The sequence below is a fragment of the Carcharhinus amblyrhynchos genome, chromosome 14 (genome assembly GCF_965287045.1).
Source record: "Carcharhinus amblyrhynchos chromosome 14, sCarAmb.v2.hapA, whole genome shotgun sequence".
Classification (NCBI taxonomy): Eukaryota; Metazoa; Chordata; class Chondrichthyes; order Carcharhiniformes; family Carcharhinidae; genus Carcharhinus; species Carcharhinus amblyrhynchos.
The window spans coordinates 31,978,368-32,001,663 of NC_137337.1; the positions used below are offsets into that span (position 1 = coordinate 31,978,368).

General features: G+C 37.5%; 1 protein-coding gene across 4 annotated transcripts in view; it reads left to right on the top strand.

Annotated features, from left to right (window-relative positions):
* klc1a (kinesin light chain 1a) overlaps positions 1 to 16,173 on the top strand; it is a 77,709-nt gene extending 61,536 nt beyond the window's left edge. For 2 of the 4 annotated variants that reach the window (XM_080202581.1, XM_080202582.1), the window contains exons 15-16: positions 6,335 to 6,401; positions 13,580 to 16,173. In XM_080202581.1, coding sequence (XP_080058707.1) covers positions 6,335 to 6,401; positions 13,580 to 13,669 — 157 coding nt within the window. In that variant the 3' untranslated portion in view covers positions 13,670 to 16,173. Of the gene's footprint in view, positions 1 to 1,508; positions 4,370 to 6,334; positions 6,402 to 13,579 lie in introns of those variants that run through there. The other 2 variants (XM_080202584.1, XM_080202583.1) reach the window with 2 other exon arrangements.
* The last annotated feature ends 7,123 nt before the right edge of the window (positions 16,174 to 23,296 follow it).

Consider the following 23,296-nt stretch of genomic DNA (forward strand, 5'->3'; position numbering starts at 1 on the left):
GTCAATTAAAGCATGTCAAATCAAATGTGATGCAATTGTTTGAGGTACAGTAATGTTCTTTTGAGCAAAATCATCAATCATAATTTCTTAGAGGAGACGGCAAAAATTCAATAACACAGATATGACTGAAGTTCGCCAAATGTGTTTTTTGGTTTCTAGTTATGTTAAATAACTTCTACTTCAAATATGTCTTCAGTTTCAAACAATTAATGTGGTATTATAATTTCATAGCAAACCTTTTTCTAAATCTTAACTTCTCAAAGCAATTCATAATTGGGCAGTTTTGTTAAATCTTTGCTACATTGCCAAAGGCACAAGTTAAAGGCCCGTGATAATCAAAGTGCTTCCTTGAAACTCTTTTCCCTCCCTCCCTCTCCTCTGAAAGTGGTGATTAATGTGTGTGGTCTAGATCATGGATATTTGGCAACCCTTTAGTACCTTATCTTAATCGTCTGATGTTCATGTGTGATTTTAGGTAGTGAGTATCAACAGATTATTGAATAAAATACCTCGAGACTGAGCCCAATCCTTTTCTTGCATAACATTCACACATGTAGACATTACAGAAAAAATAACTGCAAAGTGATCAAGAGTAAGATTCCGGACTGTTATAACCTTGTCTCTCCAGTATTGAAGAAAAATTTTTATTGCTAAGCAAATTTTGACACAATGTCATATTTTAAATGTATTTGTCAAGTGCATTGATGTATGTAATGAAATATAGAATCATGGAATCCCTACAGTGCAGAAAAAGGCCATTGAGTCTGCACCAACCATAATCCCACCCAGGCCCTATTCCCATAACCCCACATATTTACCTTTCTAATCTCCTAACACTAGGGTCAATTTAGCATGGCCAATTAACTGGTCGTGCTAACCTAAATATGTGTGCCAAAAAGCTTAAAATCTGAGATTAGAACTTGAACTACTATTTTCAATTATTGAACAGTTTACTTCCATCTTTGCTACTGTCAAAACCTAAATGTGCTTTATTAGTAAAGAGCAATAATGAGTTCTGGAGATTAAAATGTGACTAAGTTCAGGCTTGTGTATTTTTAATTCAGTACATCTATATTTCAATGATATTGAAAGGTTTGTGTTCCCTCAAAGAAAAGTTAGGTAATCTCCTATTTAAGTAATGCATACTGGTATGCTACTCATTAACAGAAATTATTTGCTCACCGGTAAATTATTAATGAGGTATTTGATTTATTTCACTAAATTGAGGTGGAAAACGAAGACAGGCTTGACTGCTACATTCTTTGATTGAGACCAGTTTGTTTGGCATCTTTATAACCAGGCAATAAAATGTTTCAAAAGTAAAGCTTTTAATTACAGTCTGCTTGTGTTTTAGTTTGTATATTTTGTGTTTTTAGTTTTTGCCTCTTTTCCATGAGTTGAGATAATTTGCCATTTTCTGTAGAGTTTAATTACTTTTAGATCACTTTTTATAGTTTAGACCAGTATTTATACAGGCATTCCTCCAACAATGCTTCATTCTGTCGTAGAATAACCTCAGCTATCCAAATACCTTATGAGGCATTCAGAAAAGAGCCTTAGTGAAGTGGGCACAACTAGATGGACACATACTACTGAACTGAACAATGCTGCATTTAGCCTGACTGCCTTCTTTCCTAACTTTAAGATTAACCCATACTGGACCTAGAAAAATAATCTGGTATCTTCATCTCTATTTTAGTAGCAGTTTAGTTTGTCACAATGTTTTGCTGCTTATGGTCTATGTTTCTGTTAAAAAGAAACTTGTATTATTTTTATGAGGAGGATAACTTGATATTCATTTGGTAAATTAGCATATTTAATACACTAAACTATTACTTGAACTTCTGTTAATTATCGAATTAGTCTTAGTAAGAGGATGTATTAACACTTAAACTTTGCTTATGTATGCATGTTTTAGCTGAAAAATATTCAAAAACTAGCTAATAAAAACCAAAACAGTGTCTGTTTATATCACTGATATCCACTGTCTCCTAAAATATCTTCATTGTGAATGAAGTGAACCATTTGAAAACAAAGTAGTGACTCAGCAAGAGCAGAATTATATATACTACAGTGCAAATACAGCATTAGACATTAATGGTCAGAGAAGATCTGTTTTGTGTGACCAGGCTGAATTAGTGAATATATCATTGCCCCCCCTTGCATTGTGTAATTTATTTTCTTAATTCATTTCTCCACCTCTCATGGTGGTATAAGGTTGAATAGTGCTGAAAAGAGGAATATGCTATTGAAAACGTCATCTTGCACTCGTCAGAATAGATCTGCAAAAATACCAAATATAAAGAGAACAACAATTTGGACCACGTGAAAAGGGGCTGCTGATTGGTGGCAGCAGTTTTTTCAGCAATATTCTTTTCCCTGCTCCTTTATGCTTTTTTTTTCCTCACTTAGTAATTGTTTTTATAGTGGGGCTATACTGTTCATGGGAACTATGAACATGTTTTATTCAAAAGGTGGCAGTTTTTGTGTCACAGGAGTACTGACAAATCACAATCATTATTTTTCAACTCAATTTATAGCAATTAAAATAATTACATAATTTCTATTGTAATCCCAGTTGATCTCAAGTTTGGAAATCTGGTTTCTTTTTGTTCTATCCAATAAATATTTAGTTAAATACATGACAGAGACACACAAGTTTACTGTTCTCATAATGATTGAATGCACTAATTGGCATTTCGTAAAATTATAAAGCTTGGGAGGTCTAACCATAATCCCTCTTCTGCAGGGAACGCTCACTGAGGATAGCAGTTGCATAAAGTGTTAAACTAGTTTAATTTTTCCTCTTCAGTGTTCATACGCTACTTACAACCGTGCTTCTTTCACTTTCTGGCATTATACTACTGAGAACTAATGACCGGAATTAGATTTAGGTGGGTGAAATACTCAGTTTCTTTCCTGTGATTGGATAACCTCCTCAATAGTTTTAATAATCTTAACTGCAAAAAAATTAAGATACTTAAGCTGAGAAAACTCATCTCTTCAGACTGCCATTGTTGAAATGCTGTGAGAAAACTGAACAATTTCAAATATCTTGCCTTTAGGAAGATATACAGCCCTATCCCAATTTCCTCCTCTGCTTATGATATGACTCATGCTGGGTAAAATTACAAAGACTTGGATAACTCTCCACTTTTTTTTGCCCAGATCATTATTTTTAATGACAGTGATATCAGTTGGTTCTTCAGCTATGATGAGCTTTGCAGCCATGCTTGTCTTTATAATGTATATACTTGATGTTACTGCACAGCAATCAGCGGCACAAATGGCTAATTTCTTTGCTTCTCCCAACCTTATAGATAAGTTAAATCAAAGTTGAGACCCTTTTGGTCGCTGTGAATAAAAGGAACTCATTTACAATCAAATAGAAATCATAATTTAATACATCCATTAAGTGAAATTATGTAGAATGTTCACTCCTAATTACAAAGAACATCCCAGCATGGGAAACAGGCCCTTTGGCCCAATGAGCCCGCGCCGCCGCATCTTCCCACACCTACCCTGCCCTGTGTGTATGAGTGTGGAACCCCTAATGTAGCCTACAATTAGCTTTTGCACGAATTGAAACATTTATCCCAATGTTTAATGTTATTGTTGTAGGTTTTGTTTAAACTAAACTGCTTTCCACATTTATTAGTTATGAGGCCCATTAAATCCTGATTATGTAAGAAATACAAACATCCTGGCAACATTTCATCATTAAGCCAGTGGGGTGAACAGGATCAGTTTTATGCAATCTCTGCCCACCCTTCAGTGCTTAATGCTTTTTTTTAAAGCAGTATTGCTGGGTAACCAAAATTACATTCTTTAAGAAAGCACATTCAAAAAGACAGATGGGAAACGACTATTGTTTGATCAAATCTGTTGCATTCACTCGCATTACAGCTAAACAACATGAGCTTTCCATATTCCCCATACGACAGCAGCATGTAATCTCCTAAGAGAGGCAGATTTAAAAAAAGCAAAGGATGAGGTCAAGTTGAGATGAAAAAAGAGTTCTGAGAAATTCTTCTCCTGGTTGAAGACAATCTTAAATAATTTCCAGGAGAAAGGTGTGATTACATGTATAGTATTCAGCATCAACTGACTTTTTGTATTCCATGATGTCAGCTGCATCCAAGGATGCGGAGGCTTTGGAGAGAGTACAGAAAAGGTTTACCAGGATGTTGCCCTGGTATGGAGGGTCTTAGCTATGAGGAGAGTGGGTAAACTGGGATGGTTCTCCCTGGAAAGACGGAGGACGAGGGGCAACCTATTAGAGGTGTATAAAATTATGAAGGGCATAGATAGGGTGAACAGCGGGAAGCTTTTTCCCAGGTCGGAGGTGACGAACACAAGGGGTCACAAGTTCAAGGTGAGGGGGGCAATGTTCAACATAGATGTTGGGGGGATGTATTTTACAGAGGGTGGTGGGGGCGTGGAATACACTGCCAAGCAAGGTGGTTGAGGCGGACATGCTGGGATCGTTTAAGACTTAGCCACATGAACAGACTGGGAATAGAGGGATACAAACGAATGGTCTAGTTGGGCGCACGAGCGGCGCAGGATTGGAGGGCTGAAGGGCCTGTTCCTGTGCTATGTTGTTTGTTCATCCAGCTTCTTTTTGAACACTTGCAGCAAATACGCATACACCGTACATGTAACTACCTGTTCCAAAGGTCACTATCCCTTTGGAAAAGAAAAACTTATCGACGTTTAATCTCATAACCTAATGTAGCAAATTCAAAAATTCTGTCTACTCTCTTCATTTTAAGTATTTAAGTCTCCTGAAGGCAGATTGAATATTTCCTTTCTGGCTGATTGCTGAAATCTGTTCTTCTACGGGCTATTTGCTACTGATGTTCACAATTTAAATGAAATACTAGCTGAGGGATTACTGCTCCTTAGAAGCAAAAACTTAAACCAACTTGGCTATGGGTAGTCAAGGAAACCTAGAAACAAATCATTCTTGATGTGGGAAGTTGCAAGTGGATTTACAATGTCAATATAGAAGAAATTGGTTTAAAATGCTGACATATGAAATAGCTGACATTTATTCTTAAAACAAAGTTGGAATTTGACTTCTAAATACAAGGTATTTAAAATAACCTTTTGAAACTGAGTCATTGTTTCATTTTTAAAGTATATCTATAAAAACTACATGACTATATGTAGATTAACATATTTGGTTTATGAATTAAAATCCTTAACTGCAACAAAAAATAGTTCACAGCCTGAGTTCATATTAGTGTTCAGCTCTCACTGAAAGTATTGTTAGCAATACTTGTATATTCTAGGATTTATTTTAAACAAGATTGAAGCCCAGTGTAGCCTGCCAATCAAACTGGCTTGTCTCAGTTGGGTAAGTTTTTTGAAGTTCAGTTTGACTGGAAGATGTGTCAAGTAGATCGAAGTTGTTTCATTGGGATGCACAAAAGAAAAGAAATAATTGTTTTGTTTGAAGCACCTTTCCAATCTTCTAGATCATGGGATGTTAATGCTCTATGGCTTTGACTCTATTGCTGTCTCAGGGAAAACTTGAAATACTTTGAAACGAGAAACTGTTGCCAAGGTATGTGTAAAGGTCTGAAAAAGGCCCAGCATAAAATATTTTGATAAACAGTGCTAAATAAAGAGAGATATGAGTTTATTATAAAATTCTGAATCGTAGTATGATTTACTTGCGATTGGTGCCAAGGAAGTCTGTTGAGCTCTATATGCATTGGGGATAAACAGAACTGGACTAGCTGGAACTTTGGATATTAGTTTGCTAGAGCAAGTTTGGATAATGGTTTTCAATATTTCAATCTTTCTAACACTTTTTAGCTTACCTTTTCCTCACAACTTTTGTGAGTAGAGCAAACAAAGAAAAACGATGACTAAGCTAACCTACCAAATTCAGATCAGCATAATGCTCTCTAGAGAAAATGTTATTCCTGTGCACTCAGCAGTTTTAGGAAAAACATTCTGGTCAGAAAGCATAGTCAATGCTTTTAACAAAATTTAGAAATTGCTGCATAGGTTCATCCCAGATCACTGACCCAAAGAAACTGTTCCACTTTGAAAGTTCATGTAAATATTGGTCTTATCATAAATGAGTATAAAAATGCACAATTTAAACTCAAATTAGTTTAGCATCATTCACAAGTGACTTCTTCCTTCATGTGTGAAGCATAATGTATTTGTGACTTCAAAATCTACTGTGAAACGTGTTTTATGTGTTAGGAGAAAATAGAATAAGTACTGTGCTTTAAAATCTGTTGTGCTTTGACACAGCTTTAGTTTGCAGTAATTCTGATTGCTTTACCCTTGCATGTCACTGACATTGTTGCAGCATGAAGCGTGCCAACTCTTTGAATGTACTTAACACAAGTGGCAAGGCTACTGAAGATCCTTTTCAAGTAAGCCCCATGCATTTTTACCAGTCAGTATCAGTGGCAGTGTCTGAGCTGAAGAATCCTGTCAACAGACATACTGCGCATTTCTGTCATTTACTAAAATCATTTTTATTGATCCCAACTAGTTGCAGCCACAAAACATGAGAAAACATCTGTTTCTTTCTATTTTTTTCACAATCCTATTGCCCTGATTTTTATCTCTCTGCCAGAATAAGTTCTGTGTTTTAAAATGGCTGCATGTATTACAATTACTGCTGGCTTCAGATAAGACACTGCTACTTTTTTCTAAATATCCCCCTCCTACTTTTTGTTTCTCAATGCTGTTACATATTGTAAGGAATGCTGTAATCAGTACAAAGTTTAAGATACACTTTTTATTGACTTATTCCTATTATGATAACCAAATTTAGAAATTTAATTACCTGAAACTTTTGCATCTCTAACACAATATTGAAGAGCTTGAATGCTTTCAACACATCTATCTTGACTTCAGCATTCTGTGCTATGTAACATTTATTGAAACTAACAATTTATAAAATAACTGCAATTAATGCTTTATATATAGATTTACATTTTACTAATTGCTAAATGACCTGTGAGGTAATTTAAGAAGTAATGCTTTTTACTAAACAGAATATTTTGTCTTTTCCTTTTATCCATAGAAAATTTGGAGGTACATACAGATCTTTTTAAACCTTTGCGTATTAGTATGTTTATTCATGTACTAATCTGGGCATCAACTTCTCCAATAATTTCTAACGGTCTACTAATTTTTCTTCCTGCTTTAAAGGGTGCATCTCGTCAGTATTGATGCAAAAACATGCAGAATCTACTCTCAACAAAAATGTGGCATTTTCCCACGTTTATTGAAAAAGATTGGTTAATTGTTTCTTGTTGTGTCTGCTTAAGTGAAACCACAATTAAATTCCAGCTGCATCTAATAAACACAATTGATAATAAAGTAACAAATACAGTAATTAGTTTTAGCCAGAACACACTGCTCAATTCACTATATCTATTCTGTAGGATTATAAATGATATCCCTAGAGATTTGTAGAGGCCTCAGTTTAATACCACATTTATATGGTTTGGATGAAGGATTAGGGAGCCTTATATCACCAAGCTAAATAGCACATTAAAAAAGGCAAACATATTGATAGTTGATGTAAGTGAGCAAAACTGGCAGATGGAGCTTGATGTGAGGAAGTGTTTGAACCTAAAAAAAAGGTGAAATTGTGAGAAGCTAGGAACTGTTGAGCAGCAGGAAGATTTGCAGGTGTAAATACAGAAACTGCTAAAAGGCAGTGGACAGAAAGTTCTACATTTTAAAATATGCATTTAATCCATTTAAATCAGAGTATAATGTTTTACACTACCACCATTACAGGGACTTCTTTAAAAAAAAATAAAGTAAATTAATAGTGGTACTCAAAAATGTAAAGTTAAATAGGGGAAAACTATTTTCACTGGTTGGTGAATTTAACATCTTGTGCGAACAGTGGGATCTCTGAATGTAGTACTTCCAGGCTTCTGATTGTGTTCAAGTCATTGCAATGGGGCTTCAACCCACAACCTGCTAACTCAGGAAAGCTACCACTGAGCCAAGGATGTCACATCAGCTGATACTCATAGATCATGAATTCATCCTCAACTTGACCAGTCACGTGAATACTGTGGCTACAGGAACAGGTAAGAGACTGGGTATTCAGCAGTGAGTAACTCATCTTGAGTTAATGTCTTTCCACCACTTACAAGACACAAATCAAGTAGTGTGATTGAATACTCTCCACTAGCCTGGATGAAAGCAGCTTAAAGTAGCACTCAAGAAGCTGAACACTATCCAGGACAAATGTTGATGCCCAGTCCACCACCTTCAACATTCACTCCTTCCACCACTGGCACATAGTATGCATCACCAATAAGATGCAGTGCAGCAACTCAGAAGCTTCTTTGACAGCACCTCTCACGCTCATGATCTCTACTCTTTAGAAGGACATAAACTGCAGTGACATGGGAACAACAACAAGTATGTTGCCGTCACACACCACCTTGACTTTGAATTGTAGCCAATTCAAATCTTGGAACCCTTGCCTAGCAGCATAGTGAATGTATCCACATCTTATAGTTGATGTAGGTGGTTCAGCACCACCTTCAAAGATAGTTGGGGATGGGTGATGAATGCTGGCCTTATCAGTAAGGCCCACGTTTGCACATCCCATGTATGAATAATAAAAAGGGAGTGGGCAGGAGTTTGCATGGTCAGGTTATTAAAATGTGGAATACTTTATCAAAATTTTTAATAAAAGCAGAATTCTTAATTGCTTTTATAAAGGAAGTGAATAAACATTGAGAAATACTGTTTATATTATTCATTCACAGATTGTGGGCATCTCTGGCTAGGCCACCATTTATTGCTTATCCCTAATTACCCTTGAGAAGACAGTGGTGAGCAGTCTCGAACCACTGTAGACTGTATGTGCAACCAAGGTGCTGTTAGGAAGGGAGTTCCAAGATTTTGACCCGGTGAAATTAAAGGTACAGCAATAGTTTCAAGTCAGGATATTATGTGGCTTGGAGGGGAACTTGCAGATAATGGTGTTCTCATGCATCTGCTACCCTTGTCCTTCAAGGTGGTGAAAGTGCTATTGAAGGAGCCTTGAGGAATTAAGTGTTTGGGATGGAGACTAGGGTGGGATTTAGTGGATTGTGCGAAGAAGTATAAAATTCTTTGATTCTGTGGATGGCAATCCGGCTGGGACTTGTTTTATTTTCTACGTAGCCGAGCTCAGGAAAACTATGGTGCCCAGTTGTTGCCACAGCTGAAATCAGCTGTACCATGTTTTATTAACTAGTAATTCGTATGCCACATTGTGTAAAAGTTACTTCTAAAATGCTAAACTTGCATTGAAAAGTTTTATCAAAATGACAGAACTGTTGCAGAAAATAGAGGGTGAGGTAAACTATACTTCAGACTCTGGTAAGTTGTTATATTTGGATGTAGGGCTTTGTCTAAACTGTATCATTTATCTACCTAATTCAAGATAATTTTTGCTATCTCTAATTTGTTAAAAATGCTTTGCTTATTAGGAAAATTGAGTTTTTAATTGTAATAGAATGTTTATTTTAAAAGTATTTTTTCAAATTTAAGGTAAAAAGATCTTTCAATTCCAAGCCTAAAGAACAGTGCATAATTCAGAATTTCACATTTGTGACTCTTTGATTCTTTGAATATTAGCATAGCTGGCAAAGTCAGCTGATATTGTACATCCCCAGTTGACCTGAAAAAGTGGCTGTGAGTCTTAAAAATTCTCTTACATAGCTGACTTGCTTGTTAAGACATTGAATCAGCTGCATTGGTATATGATTGGAGTCATGTTTGACCAGGATAAGAATGATAGGCAAGATCTTTTTTTAGGAGAGGAAACTTTATCAGTTGATTTATGTTGACACTGCCTCTTTTATTTCCATATTTATAAACTCAGTTCAAATTCTCAAATTGCAATGATAGAATTTGAATTCCTTTTTGGGTTATAGTCCAAGCCTATGGACTATTAGTTTGGTAATGTAACAGCTACACATCTGTAACATTGTCAAACCTGATGTGCAAAATATCTGAATATACAAGACGTTTCAGCACTCTTAAATATGTGATTCAAGTATGGTGTTTGGATCGCTCAAGCGTAACAATATACAGTTGTTTTTTTTTAGGTTAAAAAAAAGTAGAAATGATTTGAGAAGAAAAGTTCTGCAATGTGATTGTGCCAAGGAATAGACTAGTATTTCAAAAGTTGTCTTTTTAAAATTGAAACCATTAGAAGTAATTTTCTGTAGTATTTCCTCGTCCAATTTGTATTTTTTTTAAGTAAAACAGCATTAGATTTTACTATTATTAATGGTGATTAACTGGAATGGAAAGGCTATTGAATGTGGTTGGATAAGGGAACTGAATTATTATGAACAGTTGAGAAAATTCAGATACCCCACATGGTCTGGTTGATATCTCTTCACCTGAAAGCTCAAATCATGGACGTTTACTATGCAAGTAAATCATGAACCTTTTTAAATGACTTCTGGTCACCCTATTAAGAAAAGGATATTACTAAACTAGAAAGAGCTCAGAAGAGATTTAGAAAATGCTACCAGTACTTGATGATTTGAGTTATAAGGAGAGGCTGGATAGACTGGGACTTTTTTCCCTCTGGAGCGTAAGAGGCTGAGGGGTGATCTTTGAAGGATATAAAATAATGAGGGGCATAGATCGGCTAGATAGTCAATACCTTTTCCCAAAGGTAGGGGAGTCTAAAACTAGAGGGCATAAGTTTAAGATGAGAGGGGAAAGATACAAAAGGATGCAGAGGGGCAATTTTTTCAGAGGGTGGTGAGTATCTGGAACAAGCTGCCAGAAGTAGTAGTAGAAGCAGGTATAGTTTTGTCTTTTAAAAAGTGTTTAGACAATTACATGGGTAAGATCCATATAGAGGGATATGGGCCAAATGCAGGCAATTGGAACTAGCTTAGAGGTTTAAAAAAAGGCGACATGGACAAGTTGGGCCAAAGGGCCTGTTTCCATGCTATAAACCTCTGATTCTAATTTTTTAGAATACTGTTAATGTGCTTCCAGTAAGTTTAATGCACCATTAAATTCCCACAAATACAAATGGTGAACATTTTGGTCTGATATATGCTTGATTTGTGTTTTTTCACATTATTAATGATTAGTACTTTGCTGATAATAAAAACATAAGAACATAACAGGAGCAGGAGTAGGCCATCTAGCCCTTCGAGCCTGCCCCGCCATTCAGTAAGATCATGGCTGATCTGTCGTGGCTCAGTTCCACATTCCTGCCCTTTCCCCATAACCCTTAATCCCCTCGCTTATCAAAAACCCATCAACCTCGTCTTAAAAATATTTAGCGAGGCAGCCTCCACCACTTCAACGGGCAGAGAATTCCAGAGATTCACCACCCTTTGAGTGAAGAAGTTCCTCCTCAACTCTGTTCTAAAACCCCCCCCCCCCTTTATCTTGAGGCTGTGCCCCCTTGTCCTACTGTCCTTTCTGAGCGGGAAGAGTCTCTCCACCTCTATCCTATCCATCCCATTCATCATCTTATATGTCTCAATGAGATCTCCCCTCATTCTTCTAAACTCTAACGAGTACAAGCCCAGTTTATTCAGCCTCTCCTCATAGCTCAACCCCCTCAACTCTGGTATCAGCCTAGTAAACCTCCTCTGCACTCCCTCCAAGGCCAAAATATCCTTGCGTAAGTGCGGCGACCAAAACTGCACACAGTACTCCAGCTGCGGCCTCACCAATGCCCTATACAGCCGCAGCAAGACCTCCCTACTTTTATATTCAATCCCCCTCGCTATGAAGGCCAGCATCCCATTCGCCTTCCTGACCACCTGCTGCACCTGCAGGCTGGGTTTTTGCGACTCATGCACAAGGACCCCGAGGTCCCTCTGCACCGTCACCTGCTGCAGTTTTTCGCCACGTAAGTAATAGTCCTTCCTACCATTATTCCTACCAAAGTGGACCACCTCGCACTTGCCAACATTAAATTCCATTTGCCAGTTCCTGGCCCATTCGCCCAGCCTATCTAGATCCTTCTGCAGACTCTCCACACCCTCCGCGCAATTTGCCGTTCCACCAATCTTGGTGTCATCAGCAAATTTCGACACCATACACTCGGTTCCCTCCTCCAGATCATCTATATAAATGGTAAATAGCTGAGACCCCAGCACCGACCCCTGGGGCACTCCACTAGCCACCAACTGCCAATCCGAATAGCACCCATTAACCCCCACTCTCTGCCTCCTATTTGACAACCAATCCTCTATCCACGCTAACACCCTACTCCCAACTCCATGCCCCCTGACCTTCTGCAATAACCTCTTGTGAGGTACCTTGTCAAACGCCTTCTGAAAATCAAGAAAGACCACATCCACCGGCTCTCCTCTATCCACCGCCCTAGACACATCCTCATAGAACGCCAATAAATTTGTCAGACACGACTTCCCCTTAACGAAACCGTGCTGCGTTTGCTCTATCAAGCAATTCCCCTCAAGATGCCTCGCTATTTCCTCCTTGATGACGGATTCTAACATTTTACCTACAACAGACGTTAAACTAACCGGCTGATAATTCCCTACCTTTTGCCTGCCACCCTTCTTAAACAACGGTGTAACATTAGCTGTTTTCCAATCTTCTGGCACTTCCCTGGAATCCAGCGACGTTTGGAAAATAACCACCAAGGCATCCACTATCACCTCCTGAATGAATAATGCCTGAAGAAAAGGTTTAATTTACATGCAGTAAAGTATGAATCTATTTGAGAAATATGAAACAACAAAACAAGCTTGTTACTTTATTCTCATGTAATTTCAAAAAGTTGCATTAGGATCAATAGTTTTTTTGCTTTGGCAGGTAACTTAAGGCTCCAATGTTGGGACAACAAAGCAGGATTGAAATTATCCATCACCTGGGGCAATATAGTTAGATTGGAACAGTTAAAGTATGGTTCAGTTGGTTAGCTTCTTCAAGCCAGATTTTTACTCCATTTCTCCCCACTTGCCCTATTCTAGATGCAATTAGCACATGCTTTTTAAAAAGTAAAGATATAAGAAGTTGTTAGTTAATGTGGTCGCAAGTTTTTTGCAACATTTGATTTGCTATATAAGATATTCCACAGGTCACTAAGCAATTAGTATTGTTAGGTTACACTAGGTGCTTAGATAAAGTTTTGTGTAATTATTAGTATCCCTATGGTGAAGTGTTTGTGTATTTTTTATTTTACAGCTTTAATCATAAACATCTGTGTTTGCTCTGTCGTTGTTTATTAGCTTTACAACTATGGTTGCACTTTATAGTATATTTTGCATTACAGCCATTTCAAAAATTGAAAATAGGGGAATTAATTGTGTGCAGTTATGATTAAAATTCTAACTCATTATTTAATTTTATGTTGTTAAAACTGGCAAAAAAACACAAGCATATTGTAGGAAAACCCTTACAAATGCTTTTAAGATTGGTTTCATGTTACACAATGTTCTTCCATAACATCAGTTTTAAGTATTTGAAAATACTTAATTTAATCTTTAATAAACAAAATAAAACTACAATAAACCAGTTATAATGTTATACAAAAACTTACTTGTGGATTATTCCTTTTTGCCAACTGCAGGAACGAAATAATTGTCTGACAGAATCCAGAAATCTGAGTGTCAGCCATAATAACCTGACGCACTGTGGATCAAAAATTAGAATAAACTAGACCCTCCATGTGGAAGAAGCAAGAGATCATCATTGCTACAATTTCTTAGCACTACTTTTCAGAATTGAGTTCTTGGAATATTACCCTGTACAAATGACTTTCAGTAAGCTTCCAATATTGTATCAGAACACACTGTCTCTTCCTATATTGTGAATTCTTTATATTTCATTGATACAATATGTGAGTTAACTACAATGCCATTAGCATCAAGGAAAATTTGCTTTAAAGAACAAAATAAAAATTGCCACAGCTGAACTGGTTTTAGATATGTGGGTAGAAACTACTTTGAGAGCTATTTTGGATTGAGCTGATTGTAGAGCTAAGTTTATCTTTGCTTATTTTAAAATAGGGTCTTATGTAAACCACTTTTATTAGCAATATTCAATAAAGGCCACTTTACCTTTTGGCATCTCATGTGGCTTACTGCCAGATGTCCAAATATTTGTCATTACATAATTGAGTAGCCCATTTATCTGATATTGTATTAGTGAGGTTAACTGATCATAAACTATTATCCAAAAGAGAATTATTTGAGGTACTTGTATGACCTCACCATTCTCCAATAATACATGGTTGACTATACTATGAACTTGCACTATCTAATCCCTAGAATCAAATAGAAACAATGCTGCTAATGTGTGTGGAGGTCACTTTTATTACAAAATTGCTTTTTATAATACCTCAATCAGTTGTCTGACATACGAACGTTACAAAACCAATAATTGAATGACAATGCATACCAAACTTAGCATTCTGGTTAGTAAATAAGATTCAGATTGAGAATTGCAGAACAATTGTGCTTGAATGCTACGTGGACAAAGAAAATAAATAGCATATAATTGAATAAAACTGGACCGTATGTAGTTCTTAGTTAAAATGGCATGCTATTAAATGAACAAAACATGATACATATTTGAAATTACTGATGTATGTACAGGCATGTAAATTCAGTGGTGGTCAGTGAGACTGCAGGAAATGATAAACATTCTTAAATTTGCAAGGGTCTTTAGAAATAACTTCATACATCATGGCCTCATTATCTTGCACTTCTGTACATACTTAGCCTGTCTTGTGTAATCATTTTTGTGTTCTATTTGAGCAGTACCTGGAGTACTACTAGTCCACTTACAAAGTGGTTTTATGGTGTGTTTTGTCCATTTTTACTTTTATATTTGTGTATTAACAGAAAATGTATTTGCACATATTAAAAATGTTATTAAAATGTAGGATTGCAATTTAAGATTTAAATAATGAGTTTTAAAAGAACTAGCCACAGTAGTCAATAGATATGTAGATTCTCAATGCCGTTAAAAGGTTTACATGTGGTTCTACAAGCACTTGTGAATTTTTATATATAAGACTGCAACAACTGTTAAAAGGTGTCACAAGTTGAATTCTGACTACATTAGTTACTAGATTCTGTGCAATATAGCAGAGAAATGTAGAATAGATGTTGGTTAAGGCTACTAAAATTAAAACCAGTTATGGCTACATACATATATTAAAAGCTGTGATTTACACTCATTTATTGCAGCCTCTATCCAGAAATTAAATTAGTACCACCTTAAGTTAATATAGTAAAATTGAATTTAACATAACTATTGTAATCTTAATAGAAGACCTGTTTGGGGACAGTGGTTTCTGCAGGTAGTGATTTTTTTTTGTCAGGAGAGATTGTTTAATAAGCCTAGTTGATGAGTTTGGATCCAGTTAACAGATGTTGTGTATTGCACTTTCACTAGGAATGGTCTGTGTAGCCATGACATTGCATGTGATATTTAACTTGCCTGGAAAAGTTCAAAGTGCTACCAGTAAGCAAGGATGTAGTTGAGATATGAATATACTGTATTATTGTCATGATTTTTCTTAGGACTGAAGAGTTATGCATTGATATGTTGGGTATATTTGACCTATTTTACAATATTTATGTTCAAAACATAAGAAATTTACATTTTGTGAAATAACTAGTAAGAAATAAATAATTTTTAAAACTTCATAACTGTTTGCATAAGCTTGCTGAAAGCAAAATGCCAGATGGTAAGTCATTTTATTTTAATATTCAGTTATGTATTAGAACCTGGCTATTCTACTGGGTGCATCTGTAATTTTCCACATGTTCTACCTTTATCTGTATTCAGCCTTCAGACTTTAGATGCCATCTATTTAAACCATATTATTACTTGTGTTTTTTTTTAAATTTCCCTTGCATCCAATTCAGTTTTTAAAAAAATGTCACCTGCATTTTTTTGCACCTTTTATTGGAACAATGGTAATTTATTTTTAATTTGGCCTACAAAAGTTATTTCCTCCTTTTTAAGCATCTTCTGTTTGCCAGTTTTTATGCTGAAGACGAACAGTTCACTAACTTGCTTTATCTTCATTACTTGTGACAACAGAAGCCCATTTAAGCAATCCTATGTGCATTGTCTACTTTTTATACAGATCTGAGAGCTGTTCGCACTTCTGATAAATAAAAAGAATAGTGATATACGTGCAAATTTCCAGATGGTTTGTACATGCAACCTTCCAGATGGTTTGTGTATTAGTTTGGGTATCAGTGTCCTATTTAGAGAAATAAGATAATAGTGTGAACAGAACAGCATAATAAAAACATAATTACAACCTGTGAGCTGAGTTTATATTAAAACATTTCCATAAGTGATAACTAATCAAAATGTAAAAATGGCAGATGCTAGTGATTTCTTGGGTTTAAGAATTTGTATTTCCAAAGTCAAATTGAACTAGAAACAACAGCTTGGAGGAAAACGCCTGTTATGTATTTTTAAAAATCACTAACAAAACACTCAGTGCTATAAAGGACTTCAGGAAGATGCAGGTTAGTAAAATGAAAAGACATGTTTAATATTATCGGGTCAGAGTACAAGGGGAACATGACCTCAGAATATATTTTTATAAAACTTGTATATAGGTATCACGGATATTTCTAAAATATTAAAAACTGGACACACATTTTGGCCATGCTAAAAGATCTATGGCTGTCTGTTACCTAGTATCAGAAAAACGTGCACCTCATTATCTGTGAAGATCTTTGGGGTGGGGATAGAGTTAAATATACTAAATTCAAAGAGCTATTTAAAGGCAATTTGCATTTCATAACCCAGTACGACCAACCAGAGTCTACTCATCTGGGACAAATGGTTGAGACGTTTACCAATCTCAGGGACACAGACATGTGCTACACACAATTTCTCAAAGACACCGTGACAAGATGGAAGTCGTGTCATCTGGACCTAAAGTTTATTTATTAGTCACAAGTAAGACTTTGATGCAATGAAGTTACTGTGAAATTCCCCTGGTCGCCTGTTTGGGTCAATGCATCGAATCAACACACTTTTCAGACTGTGGGAGGAAACTGGAGCACCTGGAGGAAACCTGTGCAGACACAGGGCGAACATGCAAACTCCACATAGACAGTGACCCAAGTCTCTGGCTGTGGAACCAATAATATTGCCTTGTGGAATTGAAAACTCAGTCTGCTGTTTACCATCCTACCGACAGTCTCTCAGAAAAAGAGCTCTGGCCCAGTTTGGACACCTGGCCCATTTATACTGCTTCTACAAGATTGATTCATTTCTGCTTGTCACTAATCATGTGAAATCAGTCACTGAAAAAGTGAATTATACAACAATGGTTTTCAGTCTGCTGACCACCTCCCATATTTGAGTGTGTGCAAATAAACTAACCCTCCAAGTTCATCATGTTTAGAGTTTGATGCAGGGTTACAAATAGAAATTGGACTAATTGGTCGGTAAATATGCCAGCACACACAAAGGGAAACAAATCAAAAAAACATTTCTGGTTGTGTGGTGAGAGGAGAAATTAATGCTGTTTAAATTAATCCCTGCTGCTGGTAGTAACAAAAGTGAGGTGATATATTTTAAGACAAATGAGAACTGGAAGCAGGCACTTAAAAGGAAATCACTGATGGATGAATGGCAAATGTAGAGTTTAAATGCATAATTTTCTGAAAGTAAACTGAAAAGGGAAGTAACATTTTAATTTGCTCTTGCTCTTCACGTATTAAAAGAGCCTTGATGAATTCATACAAAACATTGATTGGGCCATAGATGGGGAACTTGATGTAGTATTACGAAACCTATATTACAACAAACACTATGTAGAACAGCACAGCAGAAATGGAAGTTGTTCAGCTCACCAATTCTCTTGATGAGCTGTCCAGTTAATCACACCCCCATTCTTTCCCCATTCCTGCGATTCTATCCAATTCAATTTTGAAGGCTACCATTGAATCTGTATCCACCACTCTATTAGGTAATGTGTTCCAGATCCCAGCCACCCATTTTAAGAACATAAGAAATAGGAGCAGGAGTAGGCATCTAGCCCTTCAAGCCTGCCCTGCCATTCAATAGATCAGTTCCACTTTCCTGCTTTCTCCCCATAACCCTTAATTCCCCTGTCTATTAGAAACCTATCTACCCGTGACTTAAGTGTATTTAGTGAGGTAGCCTCCACCACTTCAACAGGCAGAGATTCACCACCCTTTGAGTGAAGAAGTTCCTCCTCAACTCTGATCTAAACTGCAACACCCCCCCCCCCCCCCCACCCCACCCCACCCCACCCCACTTGAGGCTGTGCCCTCTAGTCCTGCTACCCTTTCGAAGTGGGAAGAATCTCTCTACCTCTACCCTATCCATCCCCTTCATTATCTTATACGTCTCTATAAGATTGCCCCTTATCCTTCTAAACTCCAACAGTCTATTTAGTCTCTCTTCATAGGCCAAGCCCCTCATTTCCAGTATCAGCCTTGTGAACCTCTGCATTCCTTCCAAGGCCAATATATCCTTCCGCAAGTGCGGTGACCAAAACTGCACACCGTACTCCAGCTGCGGCCTCACCAGTACCCTGTATAGTTGCAGCAAGACCTCCCTACTTTTATATTCTATCCCCCTCACTATAAAGGCCAACATTCCATTCGCCTTCTTGATCACCTGCTACACCTGCAGACTGGGATTTTGCAACTCATGCACAAGGACCCCCAGGTCCCTCTGCACTGCAGCATGCTGCAGCTTTTCGCCTTTTAAATAATAATCCCACCCACTATTATTTCTGCCAAAGTGGATAACCTCACACTTGCTAACATTATACTCCATCTGCCAGGTCCTCGCCTACTCGCTCAGCCTATCCAGATCTCTCTGCAAACTTTCCACACCCTCCACGCAATTTGCTTTTCCACTCATCTTTGTGTCATCAGCAAATTTTGTCACCCTACACTCAGCCCCCTCCTCTAGATCATCTATATAAATGGCAAACAGTTGAGGCCCCAACACCGATCCCTGCAACACTCCATTAGTCACCAACTGCCAACCAGAATAGCACCCATTGATGCCAACTCTTTGCTTCCTATTAGATAGCCAATCCTCTATCCATGCTAACACCTTACCCTCAACTCTGTGCACCCTAACCTTCTGTAGCAACCTTTTGTGAGGCACCTTATCAAACACCTTTTGGAAATCTAAAAACACCACATCCACCGGTTCCCCTCTGTCTACCGCACTAGTCACATCCTCATAGAAATCCAATAAATTCATCAGACACGACTTCTTGTTAATGAATCCGTGCTGCTGCGTCTGCTTGATCAAACCATTCTTTTCTAGGTGCCTTGCTATTTCTTCTTTGATGACGGATTCTAGCATTTTTCCAACTACAGACATTAAACTAACCGTCCTATAATTCCCTGCCTTTTTTTAAACAGTGGCGTAACATTAGCTGTTTTCCAATCTTCTGGCACTTCCCCGGAGTCCAGTAAATTTTGATAAATAAGTACTAAGGCATCTGCTATCACCTCTGCCATTTCTTTCAGAACCCTGGAATGCATTCCATCCAGTCCTGGAAACTTGTCCACCTTCAATCCCATTAGTCTATCAAGCACTATCTCTCTAGTGATAGTAATCATATTTAGGCCCTCATCTCCTACAATCCTTCTATCTTTAATATCTGGCGAACTATTCCTGTCCTCTGTGAAGACTGAGACAAAAAACTTATTTAAAGCCTCAGCCATTTCCTCATTGCCCACCACTAAAATCCCCCTCTCATCCTCCAAGGTTCCAACATTCACTCTAACCAGCCTCCTCTTCTTTACATATTTGTAAAAACTTTTACTGTCTTTTTTTGTACTTAGTGCTGGTTTAGCTTCATACTCTATCTTTCCTTTCTTTATCACCTTCTTAGTCATTTTTTGTTGATTTTTAAATCTTTCCCAATCTTCTAATCGCCCACAATTTTTAGCCACTCTGAACACATTAGCTTTTAAATTTAATACTCTCCTTTATTTCCTTCGATAACCATGAATGGTTATTCCTTCTCCTACAGTCCTTCTTTACCATCAGAATATATTTCTGCTAAGTACCGAAAAAGATCTCCTTAAAAATCCTCCACTGTTCCTCAGCCATCCTACCAACCAACCTGCGCCCCCAATCTGCTTTCACCAATTTTGCTCTTATCCTATCGTATTATCTAACAGTTTCTTTGTCATCTCTGGTTCTTTTGCAAATCACCTTGAATCTGTGCCTTTCTTAACTAACCCTTTAGAAATTGGAACAGTTTTTAAAAAAAAAACATCTGCTAATCAAATAATAGTCTGAGTGCAATATATGCAGGGAACCCTATTACAAGGATGTTGAGGTTCATCCCTTACTGTCTTGGCTTCCATTGGTCAGTTGCTGTCACTCCTAACTGGGAAAATTGTACACTTGGAGTGATGCCAGAGATCAAGTTATTTCCACTTAAACAAACAGAAGTACAAGAAAAAAGTTTATATTATTTGTGAAGCATTAGGAACTAACTGATGAGAATCATACAATCAGCGTATAACGTTTACTGCTGCACTGTAGTCACATGCCAGCAGTCAACTAGCTACAGGAAGAACTGCAAGCAATACATCCTGAAACTCCAGCATTTTAATTTAAGAGCATGAATATTTTGAATTTGTAGGAACCAGAAGCCAACCTGGCAGCAGCAGGGAAGTTGCAAACATTTTAAATGGATTTAATGTTGAATTAGATTGATAATCAACTTTAATTGGTGCTAGAGTGAGAAAAATGGAATTATGTGGAAGTGAAATTGCTGCCAGTGCAACAATGAAGACACTGTTCCACCCGTGATGAATTGAGAAACTGATGATGTAGAGGCATTTTAATAAGTTCAAATACATGTACAGCTGATATTCAATAGCTTTTTAAAGAGCACCAGTGAAGAGGAAATAGTCTGCTGTGTCCTTTTATGGGCAGGAAAGAAAGAATATTTAATAGCTGGGAAATGAATGAGGATGACTAGTCCAATTCCAAAACAATTTTGAAAAATACAGCCAAAGTTAAATCATCAGATCCACCAATATGAATTTCAAAACCTGAGGGAAGAACGAAGTGAACTTGTTGATAATTGTTTATGGTTTAAAGATGTACTTCAAAGTGTTAGGGTACTGGACCCAAACCCAAGGCATGTTATGAAGCCAGATCCTAATAATTTTTATATTTTGGCATAAATATGAGGATAAGATGTTTTGCTCCAGGAGTAATTCCACTGACAAATTGGGGATCTTTTATAGTAAAACAAATTTTATTAAATAACAGTTTTAAATAACTTTAAATATAACAAATAAATTGGCTTATCTTAATAGTTGAACAACTTAAAAATGGAAGAGAACAATTTTAGTTTCTAACTTGTGTTTCAGTTCCAAATAAGCAACATCTTTCTTACAGACTTAAATGACATTTTAAATGCAATTAGCAACATAAATATATTTGCTATAATGAGTGTAGACAGTCTTAGATCTTTCAGAGAGAAAATGAATTTCAGTGCAGTTTGCAGAAGTCTGTCTTCAAACAATTACCAGCTAGGACTGCAACTCTAAACTAAGCTGAAAAACCTCTTCTCTCTGCTATGGACACAACTCTGCCCATTAACCACATCATCACACATTATTTAAATGTATTTAATTTTATTTCAATAAAATAAATTGATTACAGTCTGACACTGAAATTCTAAAGGCCAATATTAAAAGATGCAGAGTTCTGGACAGAAAAGGAAAGGGGGCTAATTCAGGTAACCAATTTGTGGAAAGATAGAACTAGAGAATGAAGTCATCAGTGAGATGAAAGGAATGAAGGCTGAACAGGCTATAATGTGACAAGCTTGAAAAGGAGCATATGGGAGCAAAACTACAAGCTGTACAGAACCACAGGTCAAATATCTAATGGCACATGCTTCAAATAAAAACAATTTAAAAAAGACTGACGATGCTGAGTTCATGTTTTCACCTTTCAGGTGGATGAATCCCACCTGACAGATGGCTGTAGAAAACATTCCTGTTTTTCCAACGGCATTGGCACTTAGCCTGAAAACAGGAGAATTCTGCCCTAGGTTATTACTATATAATCAAGAAAAGTAATTGTCCTAATACTGACTTGGGGAGCCCCAAAATGAATGACTACAAGTTAGCACTACCCAACTCCAACATATCTTGGAGTGGCCTTAGATGGATGCTGATTTCCAGGAACACCAAAAAACTGCATTCAAAGTCAAGTCCAGAAACAACTTGATTGCCAAGCTAGCTGCTGTCACCTCCCCCTGAACCTCAACACTCAAATACTCTAGGAGAATACTGCACCCTATTTTGTCAAGATCATCACACAAACACTCACACGCAGTTGGCACCCACCTGAATGCGACCATGTGTATCATTACCAGAACATTACGCTCAACACCCTTCCTTGTCTCCCTGTCCTGGCAAACATCACTCCCCTACCCATCTGCAGACTTGCAACAACCTACAAAATGATAGAAAAGGTTCACAATCGCCCTCCCCACCAACCCCCCTTTATGCTGATCTATGGCCAATTTGAAAAACCCTCTCATACAGAATTTCAATGCACCTGGACAAATGAATGGGAATCATTGGACACCACAAACAAGTACCTGTTTTCAAACCCAACTCAACAACTGCCTAGTTTCAGGAACTAGTGATCCACCTTCAACAGGTTCAGGACCAGCCACAGCTCTTGCTGGGCCAACTTTCACAGATGGAGCATTAGCACCAGCTCCCTATGTGTCATGGGAGACAGCAAACTAGACACCATAGAAGGGTGTCAAATCCACACCTCACCCGAGGCCTTTCCACAATCAACACAGCAGGACTGGAAGAAACTGGAAGCAGGGATTCAGGTTCCTAGATCATTGGGACCTCTTTAGGGGCAGGTGTGACCTGTACAAAAAAGATGGGTGGCACTTGAATCCTGGGGGGGACCAATATCCTGGCAGGAAGGTTGGCTAAGGCTACTGGGGAGATTTTAAACTAGAAAGGTTGGGGGGAGGGAATCGAGATGAGGTGACTGGGAGTGAGGAGGTTAGCTTGCAAATAGAGAAGGATTGTAGATTGGGTAAGAGGGAGGATGGACAGGTGATGGAGAAGGGGAGCACTCAGACCAAAGGTTTGAGATGTGTCTATTTTAACGCCAGGAGTGTGGTGAATAAAGTGGATGAGCTTAGAGCGTGGATTTCTGCTTGGAAATGTGATGTGGTGGCCATTACAGTGACTTGGATGTCTCAAGGACAGGACTGGATACTTCAGGTGCCAGGTTTCAGATGTTT